Here is a 20,635-nt window from a genome sequence, read left to right on the forward strand (position 1 = left end):
GAAAAGTTCCAACGACGCGCGAGAAAACTATTAAAAGACCATGATTATCTAATAAACGTCATGATCCGAGACGAAGAACAAAATTATAGTTATTGTTAAAAAAAAAAACATTAAAACGTTACGTTAAGAGGTATGTCATAAACACTAGTGTCCAATTTAAAATCATAACCTACATATTTTTTATTTTCGTTATGATACACTCGTATAAGAACCAATCCGAATGGCTTTAGCTTGCAGTCTCTCACGTAAATCGTCGTCTTTACGTATCTCAATTCATTTATTGGATATATTTTTCTTATTCTCTTATAAATATAAATAATAAATATATATATAAATACTGATATTTCGATTTTAGATCGTTCACCATTGCTGATGATTCGTTAAGTTTACACGTGTCTGCTACCACATACTCTACGTTTCTTTTATTCCTACACGAAGCCTTTTATTCGTTTGAAGTATTGCCAATACGAGCCGTCGTGCGCGCATGAGATTCGATTATTTGTTTAGCGTAACCGATGCGTACCGAAAATGGCTTTTCCAAAAGAGTCTCTTTACCGAAAGCTAAAACATCTACGATCACTTTATACACATCCCGATAACCCACAAAAGACTTTGCTCTTCACGATCGCGTGTTATCATTGATTTTAGGTAAAATCACAGCTTCGAACGTAGCGTCAATGTCCAGACGCATAAACGGCAAAACGCTCATAAAGTACAACTGTTCGCCGTATCTGTTGTAAAATTTGAAATCCATATTCGCGATGCAGTTGCCAATGGCATACACGCACATGTAATACGGCTGAACGTAAATATTATTTTTCGAATATTTCGTTATAGAATGTTTGTACAAATCCACTTCTCTGGCTACGTCTATCTTGGTTATTTTGGGCCTGGGTTTTATGACGTGTCGCAACACTTGTTGCGATAGATAAATACTAAGATCCACGTTTCCGCGTCCGTGTTTGACGTTTTTAATGAGATCGTAGAATTGTAAAAAAGCTGTGGGAGCGTCAATTTTTGTACCGTATACTAGTTTTACATTTCTAGACGCTTGCATGTAATCCGGTAATAAGTAAGACGTTACATTCGACAAAAACGACATGTACTGAATCGTCCTGAGATTGTGTATTATTATTTGATCGATCGTTGAACATTTTGAAAATATTTTATCATAAGTTTTCTTGTTGCGTATACTATTGAGATGATTCTTTTTACCGGACGCTTTCACGCAGTATCGACCATCGATGTACGGATCATTTTTAACGTTTTCGGCGTTTATTTTCGTGTCGTATTCGTGCATCAACGAAATAAGACCGTAAAGAGTTAGGGTGTCGTTTACGTGTATCTGTTTGAAATTATAATTTTTATATTGCGGTATTTTATTGTTTGGTAATATTTCATAATTTCTATCGTAACGTTCCAGATAAATCGTCGGTTTTAAATCGCAATCTAAAATATCAGAATCATCATTAACATCATCATTACTACTACTACCACCACTACCATCACAATTACGATTATTTGTAATTTCATTAAAAAAATTCATAGATGCTTTTTGTCTAATTCTCCACAATTCTTCTTTTTTAATAAAATCCACTATTAAAGTATTTTGTTCGTTTATAATTTCTTTATTATTATCGTTATTGTCTTTTGAATTTTTCATTCTTTTCACTCGGTTGGTGATGTTTAACAATTCTTTTTCAACATCGTCGTCGTCATCATCGGTATTGCTGTGTCTATCGGAACGCAAACTTCTTTTGACGCTCTTATTATATTCTATATGAACAGACGACTCGTTTTTGGTATTTTCAGTTTGACGTTGGTTCTCGATCCGGTAGTTTGCGTTATTGCTATTTACCGTAAAATTATTACAATAATTTTTTTCACAGTCTTCATCGTCGTTGTCGCTGTCGTTGTCTATAGAAAACGTATCGGATTTAATGTTTTTAACGATATTGTCTAGTATAAATAACAACGAATATATGTCCGTTTGGTGAAACGATCTAATTATTTCCCATAATATATATTTCGACGGTTCGTAATTCGTTAAAAGACACGACAATCTATTTAAAGTTAACGGTATGTTTTTCTTAAAATCACAATTGTTGTCTTTGTCGACAAACATCTCTAAAACCGACATCGGTCATGCCTCGGACTTTGAGTACTATTTAATTACGGATTGTGAGTGCTACAAAATGTATACACCGAGGAAAAATTTCATAGAAAATGTTTTAAAACGACGCGATTCGTACATGGCGTGTCTTGCTTACAATTCCACGAACAAGAAACGCAAACGCATAAAACACAGATGCGTATTCGTTATATTTGGAACGTATCAAGATTATCTTATACGCGGAGAACTCGAGGTTCGAGAATCGCGTATATTATGGGGATCGTTCATACGTTTGGGTAATCTGGAGACATACAATATATTTTCCACTTTTAATTCTTTATCCACGCACGTCTACAGTACGGATTTAAATTTAATTGTAGAAATATATTTTTACGTCGACGACAAGGGTGTAGAATTGAGATACCATAAAGGAGTGGTGCATGTCGTATACAACAAGCAAAATTATTACAGTAACGATGATCCCGCAACATGGATATCTCTGTTGAATCGAGCGAATCCTTATACGCGCGACATTAGCGGATCCGAGTATATAAAACTCTTCAACGCCATGCTGTGTTACGATTACGATATGAACGACTTGAAAAATCGTCAATTTTTAACCTACACCACTATATTAAACAGAGTAATCTGTAGCGGTTTGTCCAAAAAGAATAGCACAATCACGAATGTGCGAGAATTATTTGAAAATGGAAATATTTTCAATTTACTGAGCAAAAAATCAGTGGTGAACAATGAAACTGTGAATAAATCTTATCCTCAGTCGTATAGTAACAATATAGACAATGGTCGTAGTAATAAAATTTGTGATTTAATAACTACCGTGAAAAGAACTATGAACGATGCTTTTAAAAATTCGGAAGCTTTGCGTTTTCCCGAAGATGGTATCGGTATAATATGCCCGATCAGCGTGAAGGATTTAAAAGACGCCGGCGAACAGAACGTATTGGCGGATTATGTGTTAGTTAGCGAAAGCGAAAACGACTTGCATGTTTACGAATACTTGCAATCCATATCGATAAGTCCGGAGAAATTGGAAAATTTTAAAATATCCGCACTGAAGAATGCAATGTTGAATAGAAAATACGAACCTCCTGTAAAAAAAATTAAATTATCAAAAGACGATGTCTTACGCGAGGCTGTTGAAAACGTTGTACACGGCTGTGCTGGTAGTTATAATGATGATGATGATGATGATGATATAAAAAATGACAACGACACCGACGACGGCACCGAAGATTCGGAAGACGAGTACGAAGGGTATAAAACAACACATAATAACACTATCGAAGATAAAATGAAAAAAATACCAGTAACGATCGTTTTAAATGAATTTCTATGCGGCATTGTTGTTTTTTGGTCATTCGATGTTTTATTGAGAATAAAAAAGAGATTTCCACACGCGACTACATTATATTTTTATCCATACGTGTTTGTCATTACAAAATCTTGTATACCTTTAAAATACCACGAAGATCACGACGCTTATTTTTCCCCTGCCGAAATAACCGAATACAAACTGACTTTTCCGAGTGCTTCGAATTATAGTTACACGTGGAAACATTTAAACCCCTGGGCGAGACACATGAATCCTTCCGCCAAATCTACGGTCAGCATTAACAATATAAAAGGAAGCGTGGCCAATGTAGAATCTCAATTTCAATACAATTGCATGTTGTATTCTTTGGGCATCACTTGTTATATCAATATAAACGACAATAAACGCAAAGAGATATTCGAGTCGGCGATTGTCGATACGGGAATCGCACCGTACACGATGTTTTTCGATAGAATAAAACAAATGGGCTTCGTAACCGACAACATACCGATTATAAAAGACACGGATCCGTGTCGCGCCGTCGAATCTCTGAGGCGTATGTATGATTTTGAAAAATTAAATTATCGCTGTTGCAAGCGTAAGCCAGAGTCGTACGATAGATATTTTGATGTGAATTTAAAGGAAAAGGCCGACCGATATATAAACATGATCATCGAAAACGACAATAAAGAATACTCGGTGTTCAATATGCGAGTATGGGCTTGTTTTGGAAATATGTACGGCAATTGCATAGAAGACGGCGTAGTCGTGGATTCTACGTTTGCAAAGCTGGTGCCCGATACCGTTTACAACGCGTGCATCGGCGTCAGTTTCATTTCGAAAACCAATAAAAATAATTGTATATTCGTCCCTATACGCGAAAAAAAACAATCTAAAGATCCGTTCATTGGTTATGTCATTACCGAAGAAGAAATATCCATAAGACACAGTCGTCATTGTTACATATTAAAAGGCGTTATAGGCAATCATTGTTATTATTTGATACATTTCAATCCAAAGACAAATCTTAAGTATTCGGACTTGAGCGTAGAACACGTCAAACACAACAAGACTTTGATGGTTTTGATAAAGGGTAAGCATTACGGACGTTTCGGTCTCGGTTCCAAAATCGCAAATTCTTTTGGACAGAAAAATATTATAAGTAAAATCGAAGACATTCGGTCGTGCGAAAAGATGCACGGTGTGACGCGCGACGGTCGGAAGGTATTTCCGCAAATAGTCTATAGCGACGTGTCGATCATCAGCAGAGACCAGAGTAGTCAGTATGCCGCGGCGTTGCGATCTCCCGATCTCGCGTTTGGCCCCAACGGAGAAATAATATTCCCATTGGACATTATAATACACACGCTTCATCCTTACACAAACAATCATCCGTTCGTCACCAGATCCGACACGTTCGCCAACTCCAATGGATTCGAGACTCAGGGATTGGCTCAAACGAATTTTCTACTGCGAATGAATAAAAACGTACAGAAACAAGCGTTGAACATCATAGGGCTTCATGGTTTTGAAATAATAGACGCTAGGTATGTATGCTCATACGTATGTGTATTTCTTTTTTTATTTTTTAAAAAAAATTGATATTTTTCTAGCGGAGAATATCTAGAGTTTTACAAGCAGAAAGACAATAATATATTGTCGGAAGAGGCGGAGGTCGTTGTGGTGAAAAATCGCAACACCGACACTGAAGAAATCACAAATAAAGACGACTACGACGACGCCGATGCCGCTGATGTTCCTACGAAACGCAAGCTATACAACGATCGTAGTATGTGAGTCTTACGATTTGTACAAACGCATCAGCAATACGAACGAATCGTTTAACGTTATTTTGTCTTTATAATCATCGCCTTTTAAATTGTATTTACTTCGATATATGTACATTAAATTAGAATAGTATATCCATATGAAAAATATTATAAATATCCATATAAAAGACGATATTATTATAGAAATAGAATTATAAACCAATTTATTCATCGTAAGCACTGTGAAATGGAAGATTTTTTACAATCCAAGTCCGATGCTACGTCGTTGAGTGTGGATGTTTTGGACAAGAGCAAACAAACCGATTCGTTCTTCACTATTTTAACGCAAAAAAGTCGCAAATTAACGCCACTCGAGAAACTAATGAACATCTCGGAATATAAAAAAATATATAAAGACATGTCGGTTTCCGCGTTCAATTCCTTCGAAGAATTATCAACCTACGGAGTAATAGTGGACGTGTTGGACAATGGTTTTTTAAAAATCAATCGCAAGCGACTGCGTAGATTGAATTATGTTTTAGTGTTTATACGCGAAAGCGTTCAGTTCATGTCTCTATACGACTATAGTAATAGTAAAAATTTACCAATTTACGATTGTAATTATATACCGATTTCTTGTATACAATCTTATAATTTGATAAAAATAAAAAAAAATATTTCAGGTCCTAAATAAAGCTATTGTAAAGACTACCATTATTACGAAAATAAATATTAATAAACTTATTAACCAAAATGTGTTTTCTTTTTTCATCACCACCACCAATATGAGAGACGCTAGAGATTGGCTACATACCGTATGGATATATTTTATCTTTATTATTTTGAGCTTGAATAAGTAATGATTTGCTGGCGTCCACGATCGATCGGGTCTTTTTTTTCGACGGACCGCCGCCATCATAGTTGTCCACGTAAGATCTGGGTACGTTATAAGTCTGAGGTCAGGATTTGTATTCTTTGATTATATCGGCATTGCTGCTCGTCGTGTTTTTGGGACTATACACGCCGGATTCGTCCTCTTTATTATTATTATAAATAGTGGTGGTCAATGAAATAGCATTGGTGTACACGTCTTTTGGTGTTAGAGAACTCGAGATTTCTACCACTTTATTGTTATTTTTTACTATTGTTTGTAAATTACCATCATTATCGAATCTGACTCGTTTTTTCACCGAACGAGAATCGTTGGTTTTGCGGATGAGCGGTTCTATAACTCTCGATCCACCTTCGAAGAGCATTTTTATAAATTTCTCGACATAACACTACTATTTAAACAACAAGAAAATAATGATTTTGTACTGGGTCTTTTTCATAATTCTCGCTATATCTATGATTGTATTAATAACATTGGTGCAGCTGAATCGGAAAAAATTGATAGTGGGTAATTTTAAAAAGAGATCGTTGGATCGTTTGCGAAAATTCACAACGAACGTAGAGTTTAACGAAAATACCGAAGATTTTAACGTTAAAAATAAATACAATTGTAATATAGTCTACGTGTTTGTAAATTGGACGATCCCACGACTCTGTTTGGCTGCAAAGAGCTAAACGTCAGATGCGAGCATTTTGAAGAAGATAGGATATTCATAAGAGACGACAACAGCGAGTACCCAGTACCGGCCAATGCCGAAAAAAACGAAGGCTACGCGTTGGCTATAAGTTTTAGCGTCGAAGACTGTCATCCGCATCACGGACAAAGAGTGTTGGTCAGTAGTGATGATAAGTCTTATGAATATTTAATGATATGTAGGTGTATCCGAGAAGGATATATCGGCAACGATCATCTTTTAGGCAATTGCACCGTAGTGCGTATTTGTAATGGGAAAGTAAAGGATATAAACGTGCCGTTCGGTGAAATAGAATGTGATTGTAGGAAAACCGAACGCTCTTTGATGCAGAACGGCATCCCGATGTGTAGGACTTTGACGATTTCCGAAGCAAATGATTTGTACAACGACTGGATGTTTCTAATAGAAATACCCAAAGACGCGGTTCTGCTGAACACGAAATACTACAATACGGACGTGCGGTCCAACGTTAAGGTATCTCATCTACTGTCGCCGTGTTCGCACTCGTTGATAAATCCCAGTCAGAAACTTGTGGGTTCTTAGTATTTTAAAGAAAGCATAAACGATTGTGATTTTGGAGAAGGCAACATACCACTACGTCACGGACTACTGGAACCAAACGAAGCGCAAAAACAGAGATCTACAACACGCTCTTACAAAGATCAAATAAAATCATTGGCGCTCTTCGATGCCGCCATACTTGCCGAAATGTACGAAAGCGCTATTATTTCGGATCACATAAAAGCAAATAGACAAATATTGGCGGTAATAACTCGTGTACCTGACTTGATGCGGTACGGTAACGCCATAAAACGCGTGTCTATCGGACCGAACGCTACGTACGGTAAAAAAGGTAACGTTTATATGAGATCCGTGAAAACAGATTCCATGTGTGCTATGTGTGGTTGGGCCAAAGTGATAAAATACAAATGCCACACCAAAGAGTGGTATAGAATATAATCCCGATGACGTTCAGATATACGGCAACAAATTCAAAGTCTACGGAATACAGTATTCGAACGGCGAACAAAAAAACGATAGATTAAATTCTCCGGTGCGCATAGTAGATGAAAAAGCATGGTCTCGATACGTTGAATTGTGCGATTCGTTATAAATTAATTTTTTTCACAACCATCGCGTTCTCCATCGCATCTTTTGTTCATTTTTCTCTAATTCCCACAAACAAATAACATACGAATATAATTATCAGAGCCAACACTCCTAATATATAAGACACGTTCATGTTAACCGGTAACGAATATATCGATAGTTTATTCTTTTCCGATTAATAAACTATAGTTTCCAACGCTGGTGGCAATTTTACCGTAAAATCGGGAAACAGTATGAAATCAGTGTCCAGATCTATATTGTGAAGACGCATTACGGCATTCTGTTGCGAGAATCGTTTGGAAAATATTTCTCTCATAAAATCTCCGTTTATCAAACGTTTAGATATGACATCGGCACGAGTGTAGAAAAAATTCCCATTGTTCGTGGTTCGTCTGACCCATAGTACAGATCGCAATTTGTTAAACTCCTCTTCCGATAATTTCATAATAACAAGTTTTTATTTTCAGATAAGAGACTAATTAAGGTTATCTATATGTTTTTCATACGACATTAACTGTGGAAAAACACGTGCCTCCTGGGCAGAGTGTTTGGATAGAGAGAACGAAAGTGGTTAGTAGTGTTTCGTTACTCTTAAATGTAAATACTATACATGCTGATGTATCGTCTCCAATACGATGTTTCCAGGGCAAAGGAAGAAGAATAAAAAGACCAAATCGATGATCGCGAATAATCGTCGTGAAACCTTATATATGATTAATAATTCGGTATTTGCCATCAAGCATGGTTTTGGCAGAGAGTTTTACAATTATAAGAGTGAGTATCTTTATAGTAAATATTTTATACCTGTATGTCGTTTATTGATGTGATTTTATTTTACACATACACTAGTAAATTCTAATGTAAACGAGAAAAGGAGAAAGAGGAGAGCACCGCTCGACGAAGAAGTCGCGTTAAAGACACCACAACTACGAAAGAATCATACAGATGGTGATTGTCGTCGTCATCATCACGATGATGATGTCTTTGCTAACGATGATGGCGATGGTAATAACAAAACCAACAGCGATGGTGATTGTAATGAAATCGCATCGGTATCGGACAACGGAGAAGTCGCAGATGTCTGCAACAATACCGATATCGTGGATCTCTTCAACAAAACGCCATTGACAAATTTTCCAATAATGATCGATTACGAGTACAATACAGATCGAATAATAAGAGACTTTGATTATTTTTACGATAATATGGAAGAAGAAAAGGAATCATCGGTCGAACCATCGGAAATATTTTACGGTGAGTTGTGATTTAGTATATATCATATATCATTATTTTTTTTATAAATAAGATTTATTTTCCCAGTAGTTTCTACGACCGACAAAGACATCGGGGAGAATTCTAGCGAGAAAAATCGTAGCGAATCGCGATCACTGCAGTCATCGCAATCGTTGTCGCAGCAACAGCAACAACTACTACTACAGCAGGATCCAGTTTCTACGATTGTGGATATAGCTAAAAAAAATAAACTATTGGAGAGAGAGCAGGAAAAGGCTGGTGTATCGAAGGAAAAAGAAGAGGGATATATGAGTGAGAGTGTGGAGAGAGATGAGCAAAAGTGTGGAAAAAAGAAACTCCGCACTCCGGATTCATATGACGATGGTGATTGCAACAATAATCATTTAAAAAACAAGCGTGAAAAAAAAATTAAAAGTAAATATAACAGCGGTAATGTAGAGATTGTTTGCCGTAACGAGAATAATAGGAGTAGTAGTAGTATTAGCAGTAGTGCTCTTGAATGTGATTTGATCGATATCGATACTGCTATTGTCGGTGGTGATTCTCCGGCGGCGTCGGTGATCGCGAATCGCAAAGAAGAGTCTAAAAAGAGTAACAATACCGCGATCGAGATGAAACAAACGTGCATAGACATCGCTGCCGATTTTAAAAATCCATCTAAATGGTCTAAAAAATGTAAAATAAATCAAATTGATGATGATGATAAAATTAAAAAACCTAAAAAAGCAAAACGTACAATTAGTGTTAAAAAATCGAACAATAATAACTGTGGTTGTGATGATGATGATGGTCGTAATGATTCTTTTAAAAATAATAAGTTTGAAATCGTCAATCAGGAGGATGTTACAAAACAAAATATCGCGAAACAGTCTGCCCTATCTCTTGTGTTCTACTCGCGTACGTTTCGTGTTGATAATTTTATAAAATCCATCACAAAAGTCGAGGATTCGGACAAAAGGAAGGAAATGATAATGGATAAAATAAGAGATATGGAAAATCATAAACTTGTTGTTTTGTCGTACGTGCTTAATCGCGAAAATGATAAAATATTAGAATTGGACATGAGTAGTATAAAGAGAGAGATTGGCGAGAACAAATGGAGACGAAGAATGGATGATATCACTTCAGAGTTGAATAAAAAGTCGTTACTCGAAGTTTTAATGTCCATAAATAGTTTGAAAATTAAAATAATAAAAGAATTTCTTATATTAATGAATATTAATACAGACGCATTAGTCAAGTATGATAATAAATTTTTCATAACAATGTAATTTTATTGATAATAAATTTTTAATTTGTAAGATACATTAGTTAAGTATAATATTATATAATATATATATTTTTATATAATCATGTATTTAAGAGAACAATAAAAAGATATTGATTATTCCATTTTGTATACACAAGTTATAAAATTTGTTTCCGGAATAGAAAACGAGGCTGACTCTTGATCGAGAAACTCGATCTCCGTGTCGTGTAGAAACAACTTGCCCGATGATTCAGCTTCGTTCGCGAATTTCTTATAAGACCGACAATAATTTCTACCTGTAAAAGTATGACCGTATTTTGTTACAATTTCGTTTTGTAGATTCACATAATCCATAGACATGTTTTGCAATAATCTGAACAGACGTATGTGGTATTGCGACAGCTCTTGCGTAGAATCTAAAAATCCGTGTATTATCGAACCCATGACGTACGGATTCTGCGTGCAGTCTTCCATCATGCGTTTTAGCTCGTTGGCTCCGAATCTAGTGTTTTTGAACACATATCGGACAAGTATACGGCCAATCCTTCGGTCCACCAATACGGCTGTCTCGACCCATTAAAGTTTGGATTTGTCATTTTAAAGTCTAAATAATGCGCGTATTCGTGTCGCGTAGTGTTCAAATAAGAATCCGTACCACAGGTTATTTTTGATACGTACGTCCAATAACCGGTCATCATACCGCAGCTGGTCACCGATTTCGTGTACAGAGTATAAGTAATATGATTGCTAAAAATGTACATGTTGAAATTTTCGTATTTCATAGATGCCATCGCTTTGTTATAATCCGATTCGTTTATATCGAAAACCAGGCAAAAACGATTCATCGTAGAGTGTAAAATTGTATGCAACATTTTCATTTCCGCGTCGTTTGATTGGTAATCCGAGAAAATAGCGTTCGTATGCCACGGTAATTTTATGCGTAAAGATTTAAACATATTGTTCCAAGTCGATTTGACCGAGTATCCGTCGTTTCGCTACCAAGTCGGAGCGATTATTTTGTGCATTACCACGGTAGTGGTGTCTTTACCGGAATTGTCGTTTATCGATTTGATTTTAGCAGCGTGCAGATCCAATTGTATATCGACAATCATCGATTTCACCATATAATAAAATTCTACATAATTTGGCGAATCCATATTATTCATTATGTTCAAAACCTGATTTACCGTTTTTAATTTTTTGTCAATGTTGTCTTTATTATTATTTTGCGTTAAATTACCACTGATGTAAGATTGAAAAACGTCCATGTACATTTCTTTGAACACTTTGATGAGTTCGGAATTGTCCTTTTCCGAAGAATACTGCGGTTGCGATTCCAAATCTCGTGTCGTTCTCTTTGTGAAATCGTCGTTCTTGAGTTGTTGAAATTTAGCAAACGCATCGTTCATTTTTTCTATATACGATTTTTCTATAGACGAACCAACACCGATACTACTCGCGAAAATCAAAACTAAGTACAGATGCATCACGATACTTTGAATAATAGTGAAATGAAAAAAATTAAAAATTGTGTATTTATATATTTTTTTTGCAAATTTTTACCAAATTCTTTTAACAATTCGAAATCTTTACGACCCCCTTCGAATAAAGAATTTTTATTTATCTTTTCTTTTGCGTGCGACAATGCTTTGTCAAAATCTAATAATAAAGATTCAAATTCATCACCGGTTATTTTCATAAATTTATCTTCCATATTCTTAATATACGGTTTTATATAAGTTTCGGTACTCCTAGTAGATTTATGATCCAAGTACGTCGATATGAAATTAATATCTCCCGTCTTCTCGTAAAACGTCATGGCTTGCGTCGTTCTATTGCCGTGAACACCAAATCCGTACGGCAATTTCAATCCCGTCGTTTTGAAACATTCGTTTTTCATACGCGCATTGAGTGTTGCCGGTGACTTCACGTCGAATAAATTTGAAATTATATTTTTCTCGTAAGCGTACATTTTATCGGAATACAAAATTAACAATTGTTTTATGAATATATTGAATTTATACGTATATATCGGTATCCACGATGTGTGTATTCGTCGAGATGCTTTATCGTTAGTTTTTGTTTCATTATGATGATGATGATCATCATCATCATTGTGATCATTTTTACTGTTTGATTGTCGTAGTCGTCTTCGTTGTTTGCCCGTAGCTTCGTAATGTTTCGAGCGTTCGTCGTCTCGAGTAGTTTTCTTACGGCGCACATCCGTTATGACATGATTGTTTAGCGACAATTCGTAAAGCGATCGATTGGTCAATTGTTGCATTTCTATATTTCGTAAACCCGTATAATACGCCAGTAGCAGCGGTGCTGTGTATTTTGTCATGTTACACATCATCGAGCTTATATATTTCGCATACAGCGAATTGTCCACGAGACGCGTGTGTATTTTATTAGGAAACATTGCTCGATCCAATCTGTAGCGTTTCAATAAAGCAGCACCGCTGTATTCTTTATTCCCGTCATCATCATCGTCGTCGCCATCGTCATCATTTCTATTGGGACCAAACAATCCCGCGTTTTTCAATAATTTCAGGTATAAAACCACAGTGGAAAATCCAAAATTTGACAATATACAATAAGTCACTACGCGTCTATATCTCGATAAATAGTTTTGATCGTCCAACAGCTTTAGTCTAGTTACTATACACGATAGTGCTTTTGGTAGCGGTTTGTCGGCGTCTCGTACCGATACTCGTTTGGACGAAGCCACGGGCAAATATACTTTCGTGTTCTTCGACGACGTGTCCGCTACTATGAGCTCGTATTATGGGTGGAAAATTACCATGACCATCGTCCAATTGTTTTAAATTACTCAACGATTCACATTTGGAATTTTTAAAATGTATAAACAAATGTCGAACTGCTATTATCACGCGAACGAGCATTATTAAAACGGTGTATGTGTATTGGTTATTTGAGATTGGTTCGCGTAAAACATCGCGTTCAATGTGATTTCTCTTTTTCTCGTAAACCGAAACCGCCTGAGCCGATTGAAATATATTAAAATTTGACAATTTTACTTGATAATTTCTATCGGACCGCAGTACGGGTTTGTTTAATAAAAACGACATCGCCGAATCCGATATTATAAACGTTTCCGACATTATCCATATTGGTTCGACTAAATACAATTTCGTGATTGCGTATTTAAAATTTGTAATGTTGAATACTTTCGATATGCAGACGTTTATTACGTATAACCACGATTCATCGTAATAAACTGGCAAAGACAAATTATACAATTGTTGAGCCAGCATCAAAACCGACTCCCAAGTGTGAACGCCGTTGGTGCTCATCCCGTTATTCGTTTTATCTTGCCCTGAAGCAGTACTCTATGATCGCTATATAAATTATCTATAACGAATTGCGTGTGTTTGCTCAACTTGCCGTTGATTGTGTTATAAAACCTATACACCAATACTATATCTAAGACGGATGGTAGTGATATGTTGACGTTATACTTAAAGTATAACCATTTGTTCGCGTATTCGTCGTATACGCTGGACACGACTCTATTCGTTATAGAGGAAAAATTCTCGCCGAAAAAACCGTCCAACAGGTCGATAAAATCGACTATAGAAAATTTATCGTAAAATTTAATTTGTTGCACGGAGCTTTTGTCGTTGGCGTCGTCGTCATTATTATAGGCATAACGAACGGTTCCGGTTTTTATTATATTCTCGACGCTGTTTGTAAACGTAAGATTCGAACAGAACAACATAATTATAGTGCGAACTATAGAATGCATTATGTATTCAGTCAACACTATTTTCTTATCCGACTTGGTTTCTCTAGTGAAATATAGACCATTGTGTTTCAATAAGCAGTATTCATTGTTTTTCGGATATTCCGATAGAGTGTATATGAATCTGGTACGATTGGATTGATCCATGATTACGCATATTAATAATTATGGAGAATATAAAATACAGAGCTGGATCTTTCTTTTCCAATTGTAAATTGGTCGGAGTTTTTTCATGTAACAGTCTATAGAAAATCCTAAATTACAACAGATGCAATTACCGAGACACAAGGTGTTTAAAATAAAAGTATTCCCTAAATCTATAATAATAAAAAAACACATGTTGTTTGAATCGTATATTTAAACATTTTTACATGTTGGGATACACACATGTGATAAATTTAGAGTATAATAGCGACGTATTGTCCAGAGTGGCGAGAAAATACAATATAATAGTGTACAATAGATATTCTTATAAAAATTTATTATAAAGTTCCTTCCGTCGCGTAATTGGTAGAAGTAGATTCCATTAGATTCGACGCCGATTCTTGTTCGTTTAGATTCATAAACATAAACGAAAAGTCGTGATCTCGCATCTTCGCTATTCTTTTTGGTAGTTTTTTCAAAAGTCCGGTTTCATAAAGCATATTGTAATATTCATAATCAAAGTAATCGCTAGACTTGAGATAACTCATTCTTTTTTTCATTTCGACGTCGGCCATGCGCTTGTCGTTTTTAACGGCATTGCTCCTGTTGTCCCAGTTCAAAACGAACAATCTATACAAGACTTCGTGCATGGTCGTTCGGAAAGCTATAGATATAGTGTTCAATTCGATCTTTTCGATTTTTTCCAAATTTAAAAACAGCAATCCTCGTGCGTGTTGGTAGTGTAAGTTTTCGTCGCGCATCACCGTTCTTGTGATTTCGGCAATTTTATTACCGTATCCGAGAGCACCGACGAACATGTTTATCGCAAACGACACGCAAAACATTAGCCGTTCCGTGCACATCGATACGAAAACCATAATCGACAAATTTTCATTATATTTTTTAGAACGCAAATAACTATTGAATTTTGATAGAGGATACGAAATGGCGTTTATAAAATCATCCGAACATAGATATTTGAGATACTCGTTGGAATCGCACAATTCCAATATTTTAGAATAGGAAATTTGATGAATCGTTTCGCAAGCAATTTGATCGTTGAAAAAAGCTTTGACTTCGGGCGCTTTGATCGATCTATAAACATCGGAATCAAACATGTCTATGACCGTTTTGTCGCCCGCGGCTAAAAACGCATTGGCTCGCATCACCAAATAGCTGTGATAATTTGTATCCGTCTTCTTTTAAATCCGTCTCCACAAAATTCCAACAAACGGATTGATGCTTCATTATAATAAATACGAATGCATAAATTCTTCTCTAGGCGGATATATTAGTTCTCGCTTCAAAGCATCCGAATGAATATCTAGATGTTGTTAATCGTCACCAGAACCATCAACCTCATAGTCGGCGATGTAATTTTCGTTGCCACTACAATTTACGAAAAAAATTAAATACTAATTTTTAAAAAAAAATATAATTAATACTTACATAAAATATTGCGATCCGTTAAGATTTTTAAAGTCTTCCGCGTCCACACAATCCAAAGGTATGTTTATAGTTATATCGCGAATACCGTCGTCATTTATCCATATTATGTAATCGCGAAAATTAAATTTTGTTTGGTTTAGGTTTTTGTTGAAATCGTTATAAGCTTCTTGCAATTCATTTAAAATACTCACACCGCTTGAAACGTAATTTTCAGTTATTGTATTTTTTAAAGCATCGATCATGTCTTTATAACCAACATTTGTATTTTTATAAATCACCAATGGTGATTTTACTAATGTTTTCATATAAAAATCCGGATCTATGTTATTCATCGTGTGTATGTATGTATGTATAGAGTTTTAGAAAAACGATCGAATCATCGGCAACGAAACCACACCTAACACTAACGGTCCACAAAACCTGTCGATTTATTTTATATAATATATATATATCGGATCGTGAGAGAAAAATAATATTATATACTCTAGATTCAACAAGCATCGTCGTGTCTCGTCTGTTTGCTATAAATCTCCAACACTTGTTTCTTTTCCGATATCTTACATTCTCCGCAAATTACGGCAAAGTTGATAATGCTGTCTTTATTAACGTATTAGAAAAGCGGACTGGCACACTTTCGCAAAATCTATAGATGCAAATATCAGGTGGATCAAACCAACGAGTAATAATTACGACCGTTTTGTCGGTATTGTTAAAGGAGCGGCAAAGCGCTGTGTACCCCGAGGTTATAGACGAGATTATATACCATGTTGGAATCCTGAAAGTAATCAACTTTATACAGAATACCAAAAAAATAGCACAACTGAGCTTGCAGATATGCTCCTAATTTCACTGGCAAAATCACGTAAAGAAATATGGATTGAGACGATGGAAAAACTAGATTTCAAACACTCCAGTAGAGAAGCCTGGAATCTGCTCCGCAGACTTGACCCGAACCCGACAAGAACAAAATCGATACCGAAAATAAAACCTGATGAATTTGCCAACAGAATAATCGAAATGACCAGAGCTACGATGAATAAAGAAACAGCAAGACAAGTCACTATGAACCTAAAAACTAAAAAACGTGAAGCGACGGACAGATTTAAATGGGCAGAGAATTTTGTCTCTGAAGAAGTACAAATAGCTTTAAAAAGTGTAAAAACTGGTAAAGCGGCGGGACTAGATGGTATTCACCCAGAATTCCTTAAGAACTGTGGTCCCAATACAAGAAAATGGTTAGCCGACTTTTTCTCCGACATATTATGCTCGGGTAAATTACCAAAATTATTTAAAACAACCAAGGTATTAGCGGCTCTAAAACCAGAGAAGCCAAATGACGACGTAAAAAGTTACAGACCCATATCGCTACTAAGTGCAAGTTACAAGCTTACTCGAGAGACTAATCTATAACCGAATATCGAAAACCATAGATGAGGTCTTACCGCAAGAGCAGGCAGGGTTTCGCCCACAACGAAATTGTTGTGACCAAGTCATGGCGCTAACCACTCACATCGAAAATGGCTACGATAAAAAACTAAAAACAGCTATAGCTTTTGTCGATCTGTCCTCTGCTTACGACACAGTTTAGCGAAAAGGCTTATTATCTAAATTCCTCGATGTAATCCCCTGTAAAACATTACTCACTCTACTTAACAATATGCTCAGTAATAGACAACTAACCGTCTACATAGGAGAGGAAAAAAGTAAGATGAGAGTGCTAAATAACGGCTTACCACAAGGATCGGTCCAAAGATTCGTTTATTTCTAGCGAATTTGCTAATTATACGCAATCGGTGTTGCGTAAAAAAACATTTGTCGATATTATGAAAGATCTTATTTTATCGTGTGACATCTATTTGGAATACACGAAAAGCGGTCGCATGCCCGAAAAAACAATTCAACACATTATTTCATCGGGTGATTATATAATAAAAATTATAAACACTCTGAAAAGCGAATTTACTCCGAATTATCGCAAACGAACAACGGCAAACGGCAAACGTAGTTTCAAAAACACGACGAACACCAATGATTTGGAAAAAATTAAGGATATATGCGATTGGATCGACGCATATCCCGACATACTACAATTGTACATATCTGTAAGTATTATTTTGTTTGTGTGTTTTCTTAAATTTACAAAAAAAAATACTTACTTTATTATAGAAAAGATCGATATTGCTGATGGATTTATCGGACGGCGGTGGAAAAAGAGCAGCGAGCGAGAATGCATCTTTGCGACACGAGAAGAAGGCTGTTATGATCGTCGAAAACAACACAGCGGTCGATGCATCAAAAAGTAGTAATAGCAGTAGCAATAATATACTGTGGAATTATGACAACGACGATGTTGCTGTCGATGATACTGTTGCTGCTGTCTGTGATACTTTACTTATGAAAAACGACGATGATGATGATGATGATTATGATATTTTTTAAATAAAAAAAATTATCCCAATATAATATTTTTTTCCGTTATTAATATGTGTTCTGGTAGTTGGGTCGTGGTGAAATTATAACCCAAATTCACGATATCCTCGTATGCTGGCGATTTTATCGGGGCGTTTAAATCGTTGGAATAATAAATATCCACACTGTCGATCGTGCTACGATGATCGGTGAAGCCGGTGCTGCACGGAAACATTTTATACGCATCCGTGATCGGTGAATTTATGTTGAAACATTTGTACGGTATATTGGCTTTATTTTTTTCACCAGCCACAACGACGTTTTCAATCACTTTGGATGAACACGGCGTTCGTCTGTCCGTATTGTCGATATTTTTCACTTTTGTTTCGTAAAAATCACCACAGTCGCAAAACATATTTTCAATGTTTCCGTCTTGGTTCAATTCTACTTTTGATTTCACGTCGGGATGCGCCCCGTACAAATACGTACTCGCGCAATAATTTTTCATAGGATGAAACCTTTCCATGGGATGTTATATATAGCGGTTCTTGTATTCATCTGTACCGTTAAAGCGACACGTGTATCTGTAAGAACCGTCTTCCAACAATTCATCGGCGTAAAAACTATATATACCGTTTGTTATAATCTTTTTATTCTCTTTATTGTTCCACAGTACGTTTAAGGGGTCGTTTATTCTTTCATTGTTGCACGCTACGACGGTATTGCCGGTTGGTCCTCCGAAAATTCGTGGATCTTTGCTTCTACAGAACAAAGAATTTATAGTCATTATCGCTATACTCGTGCGAAAATTACACTGGGGTCGGGATCCTATACGACAGTAGGATCCGCTTTTCAATAATTTCTGATCGAAATACAATGATTCGTCTTTGCCGATAATCAGCGTGGTGGCCGTTTCGTTTGAACAGATTCTACGACACTCGTCGTCGGTTATGTTATCTATACCGGTGAGCATAGGACCCTTGCTGCAATCGTTGGCCATTTCTATTTCCGGATTGGTAGTTATGATTTTTATATTTGGTATATTGTCTATACTCGATGCGTTCAACAGACTAGCGAGTTTGTCGTTTTTGACCAATATATTTTCATTATCCCGTATTCTTTGCACCAACTTATATATGAGTAGTAATAATACAACGTAAATAATCAACCACAAGCATTTGTAGCCGTATTGTTGGAAAAACGAATTGTATTTAGTGGTATTTGTTTGCGTTTCCGATTCATTAGAAGTTCTCGCCGACATAGTTGTGTGTATGTATATAAAGCAAAATGTCTATTTTGTCGGAAAATTTACTTGTAAAAAGCGTATGTTCGTATAATTCGGCATAGGATTGTAAAAGTCTTGATAATTTCGAACACACATCACCTATTTTAGATACGAATAAACACTACAATAATTTCAATAAACGCAAATCTGTTGATAATTTACAAAAAAATACAAAGCGTCAGAAAAAAAATAACGACGACGGTGATGATTTTGATATACAAAGAAGAATGTCTATCGAAAAGGAATACACTAAAGCCATGCTTTTAGCTATAATTAAGAAATCCAATATATTTATTGCGTAGTGTGAAATACGAAGATTACAGCGACGTGGATTTGCGCACTTTGATAAATATTAATAGCAATACTCAAATAAAATCTATACCCATAGTGTTGACAAAGTTTGGAGTGAAAATTGCTCTCACGCATTTGAAAAAAATCCTACCGGATTACACGAGTTATTGGTCGCCGGAAAATATATCGTGTACCGTGGAATACGACGAATTGATGGGTCTGTTGAAAGATTCGAAACAGATGAATATAATGATGATAGTTGCTAAAAACATAGTAACCAGCGCGCCTTAAATGTCTCGATAGAAAACATGTCTTCGTTTCTCGACGATCTAGCCGGTAAATCTAAAAACGATAATCGTGACGATGATGATGATGATGATTGCGGTGAACGAAGAATTGATAAAAATCAAACTTTACGTAATGATTTTAGAGACGATATTATTAGAAAATTTAGCAGCGAATCTGGTGGTAGTTTAAAAAGTATAGACGACAATATTAGTATTAACAGTAGTCATTGTAATAGTAGTAATAATAACGCCAGCAGTAAAATATCTATACATAAAAAGAAACTATCGTATTTACCGCAGCAGCCTATAATAGGATTCGACGTTAGTAAAGAATCTAATTATGATTGTAACAATTCGTTAATATCGTCTTTGAAGAATAATAGCGACAACGAAGACGACGACGACGATGATGATGATAAAAATTTACAAAATATTAAAAACGATACTACCGCAATAGCAATATCGGCAAAAGAAGAGTCTAAAAAAACAAATGGTATAATAATAGGCACGAATATCAATGTAAATGACGACAACGACGACGAAGAAGAAGAAGAAGAAGAAGAAGAAGAAGAAGAAGAAGAAGAAGA

At 35.8% G+C, this 20,635-nt stretch overlaps 5 protein-coding genes and 1 pseudogene across 5 annotated transcripts; 4 read left to right on the forward strand and 2 right to left on the reverse strand.

The window, feature by feature from the left end:
* The first annotated feature begins 377 nt into the window (after window positions 1–377).
* Window positions 378–5,272, forward strand: LOC112591498. Its single transcript, XM_025335344.1, has 2 exons — window positions 378–4,996; window positions 5,063–5,272. Exons 1-2 carry the CDS (start codon window positions 2,082–2,084, stop codon window positions 5,244–5,246), a joined length of 3,099 nt encoding a protein of 1,032 aa, XP_025191129.1. The 5' UTR covers window positions 378–2,081; the 3' UTR covers window positions 5,247–5,272.
* A 193-nt stretch (window positions 5,273–5,465) lies between these two features.
* On the forward strand, window positions 5,466–7,351 carry LOC112591504. Its single transcript, XM_025335349.1, has 2 exons — window positions 5,466–5,761; window positions 6,729–7,351. The coding sequence occupies exons 1-2, from the start codon at window positions 5,466–5,468 to the stop codon at window positions 7,345–7,347; spliced, it is 915 nt and encodes a 304-aa protein (XP_025191134.1). The 3' UTR covers window positions 7,348–7,351.
* Window positions 7,352–8,497: 1,146 nt separating this feature from the next.
* On the forward strand, window positions 8,498–10,541 carry LOC112591505. The gene is made up of 4 exons (XM_025335350.1): window positions 8,498–8,688; window positions 8,764–9,168; window positions 9,238–10,408; window positions 10,532–10,541. The coding sequence occupies exons 1-4, from the start codon at window positions 8,550–8,552 to the stop codon at window positions 10,539–10,541; spliced, it is 1,725 nt and encodes a 574-aa protein (XP_025191135.1). The 5' UTR covers window positions 8,498–8,549.
* A 4,024-nt stretch (window positions 10,542–14,565) lies between these two features.
* LOC112591501 (ribonucleoside-diphosphate reductase small chain A-like) lies at window positions 14,566–15,868 on the reverse strand. Its single transcript, XM_025335347.1, has 2 exons — window positions 15,777–15,868; window positions 14,566–15,716 (listed from the first exon to the last, which is right to left on the reverse strand). Exon 2 carries the CDS (start codon window positions 15,491–15,493, stop codon window positions 14,666–14,668), a length of 828 nt encoding a protein of 275 aa, XP_025191132.1. The 5' UTR covers window positions 15,494–15,716; window positions 15,777–15,868; the 3' UTR covers window positions 14,566–14,665.
* A 1,712-nt stretch (window positions 15,869–17,580) lies between these two features.
* LOC112591502 lies at window positions 17,581–18,931 on the forward strand. The gene is made up of 2 exons (XM_025335348.1): window positions 17,581–17,878; window positions 17,943–18,931. The coding sequence occupies exons 1-2, from the start codon at window positions 17,600–17,602 to the stop codon at window positions 18,213–18,215; spliced, it is 552 nt and encodes a 183-aa protein (XP_025191133.1). The 5' UTR covers window positions 17,581–17,599; the 3' UTR covers window positions 18,216–18,931.
* On the reverse strand, window positions 18,213–20,217 carry LOC112591506 (annotated as a pseudogene).
* Window positions 20,218–20,635: the final 418 nt, after the last annotated feature.

Source organism: Melanaphis sacchari, unplaced genomic scaffold (assembly GCF_002803265.2).
Source record: "Melanaphis sacchari strain LSU unplaced genomic scaffold, SCAv2.0 Contig1353_pilon_pilon, whole genome shotgun sequence".
Taxonomy (NCBI): domain Eukaryota; kingdom Metazoa; phylum Arthropoda; class Insecta; order Hemiptera; family Aphididae; genus Melanaphis; species Melanaphis sacchari.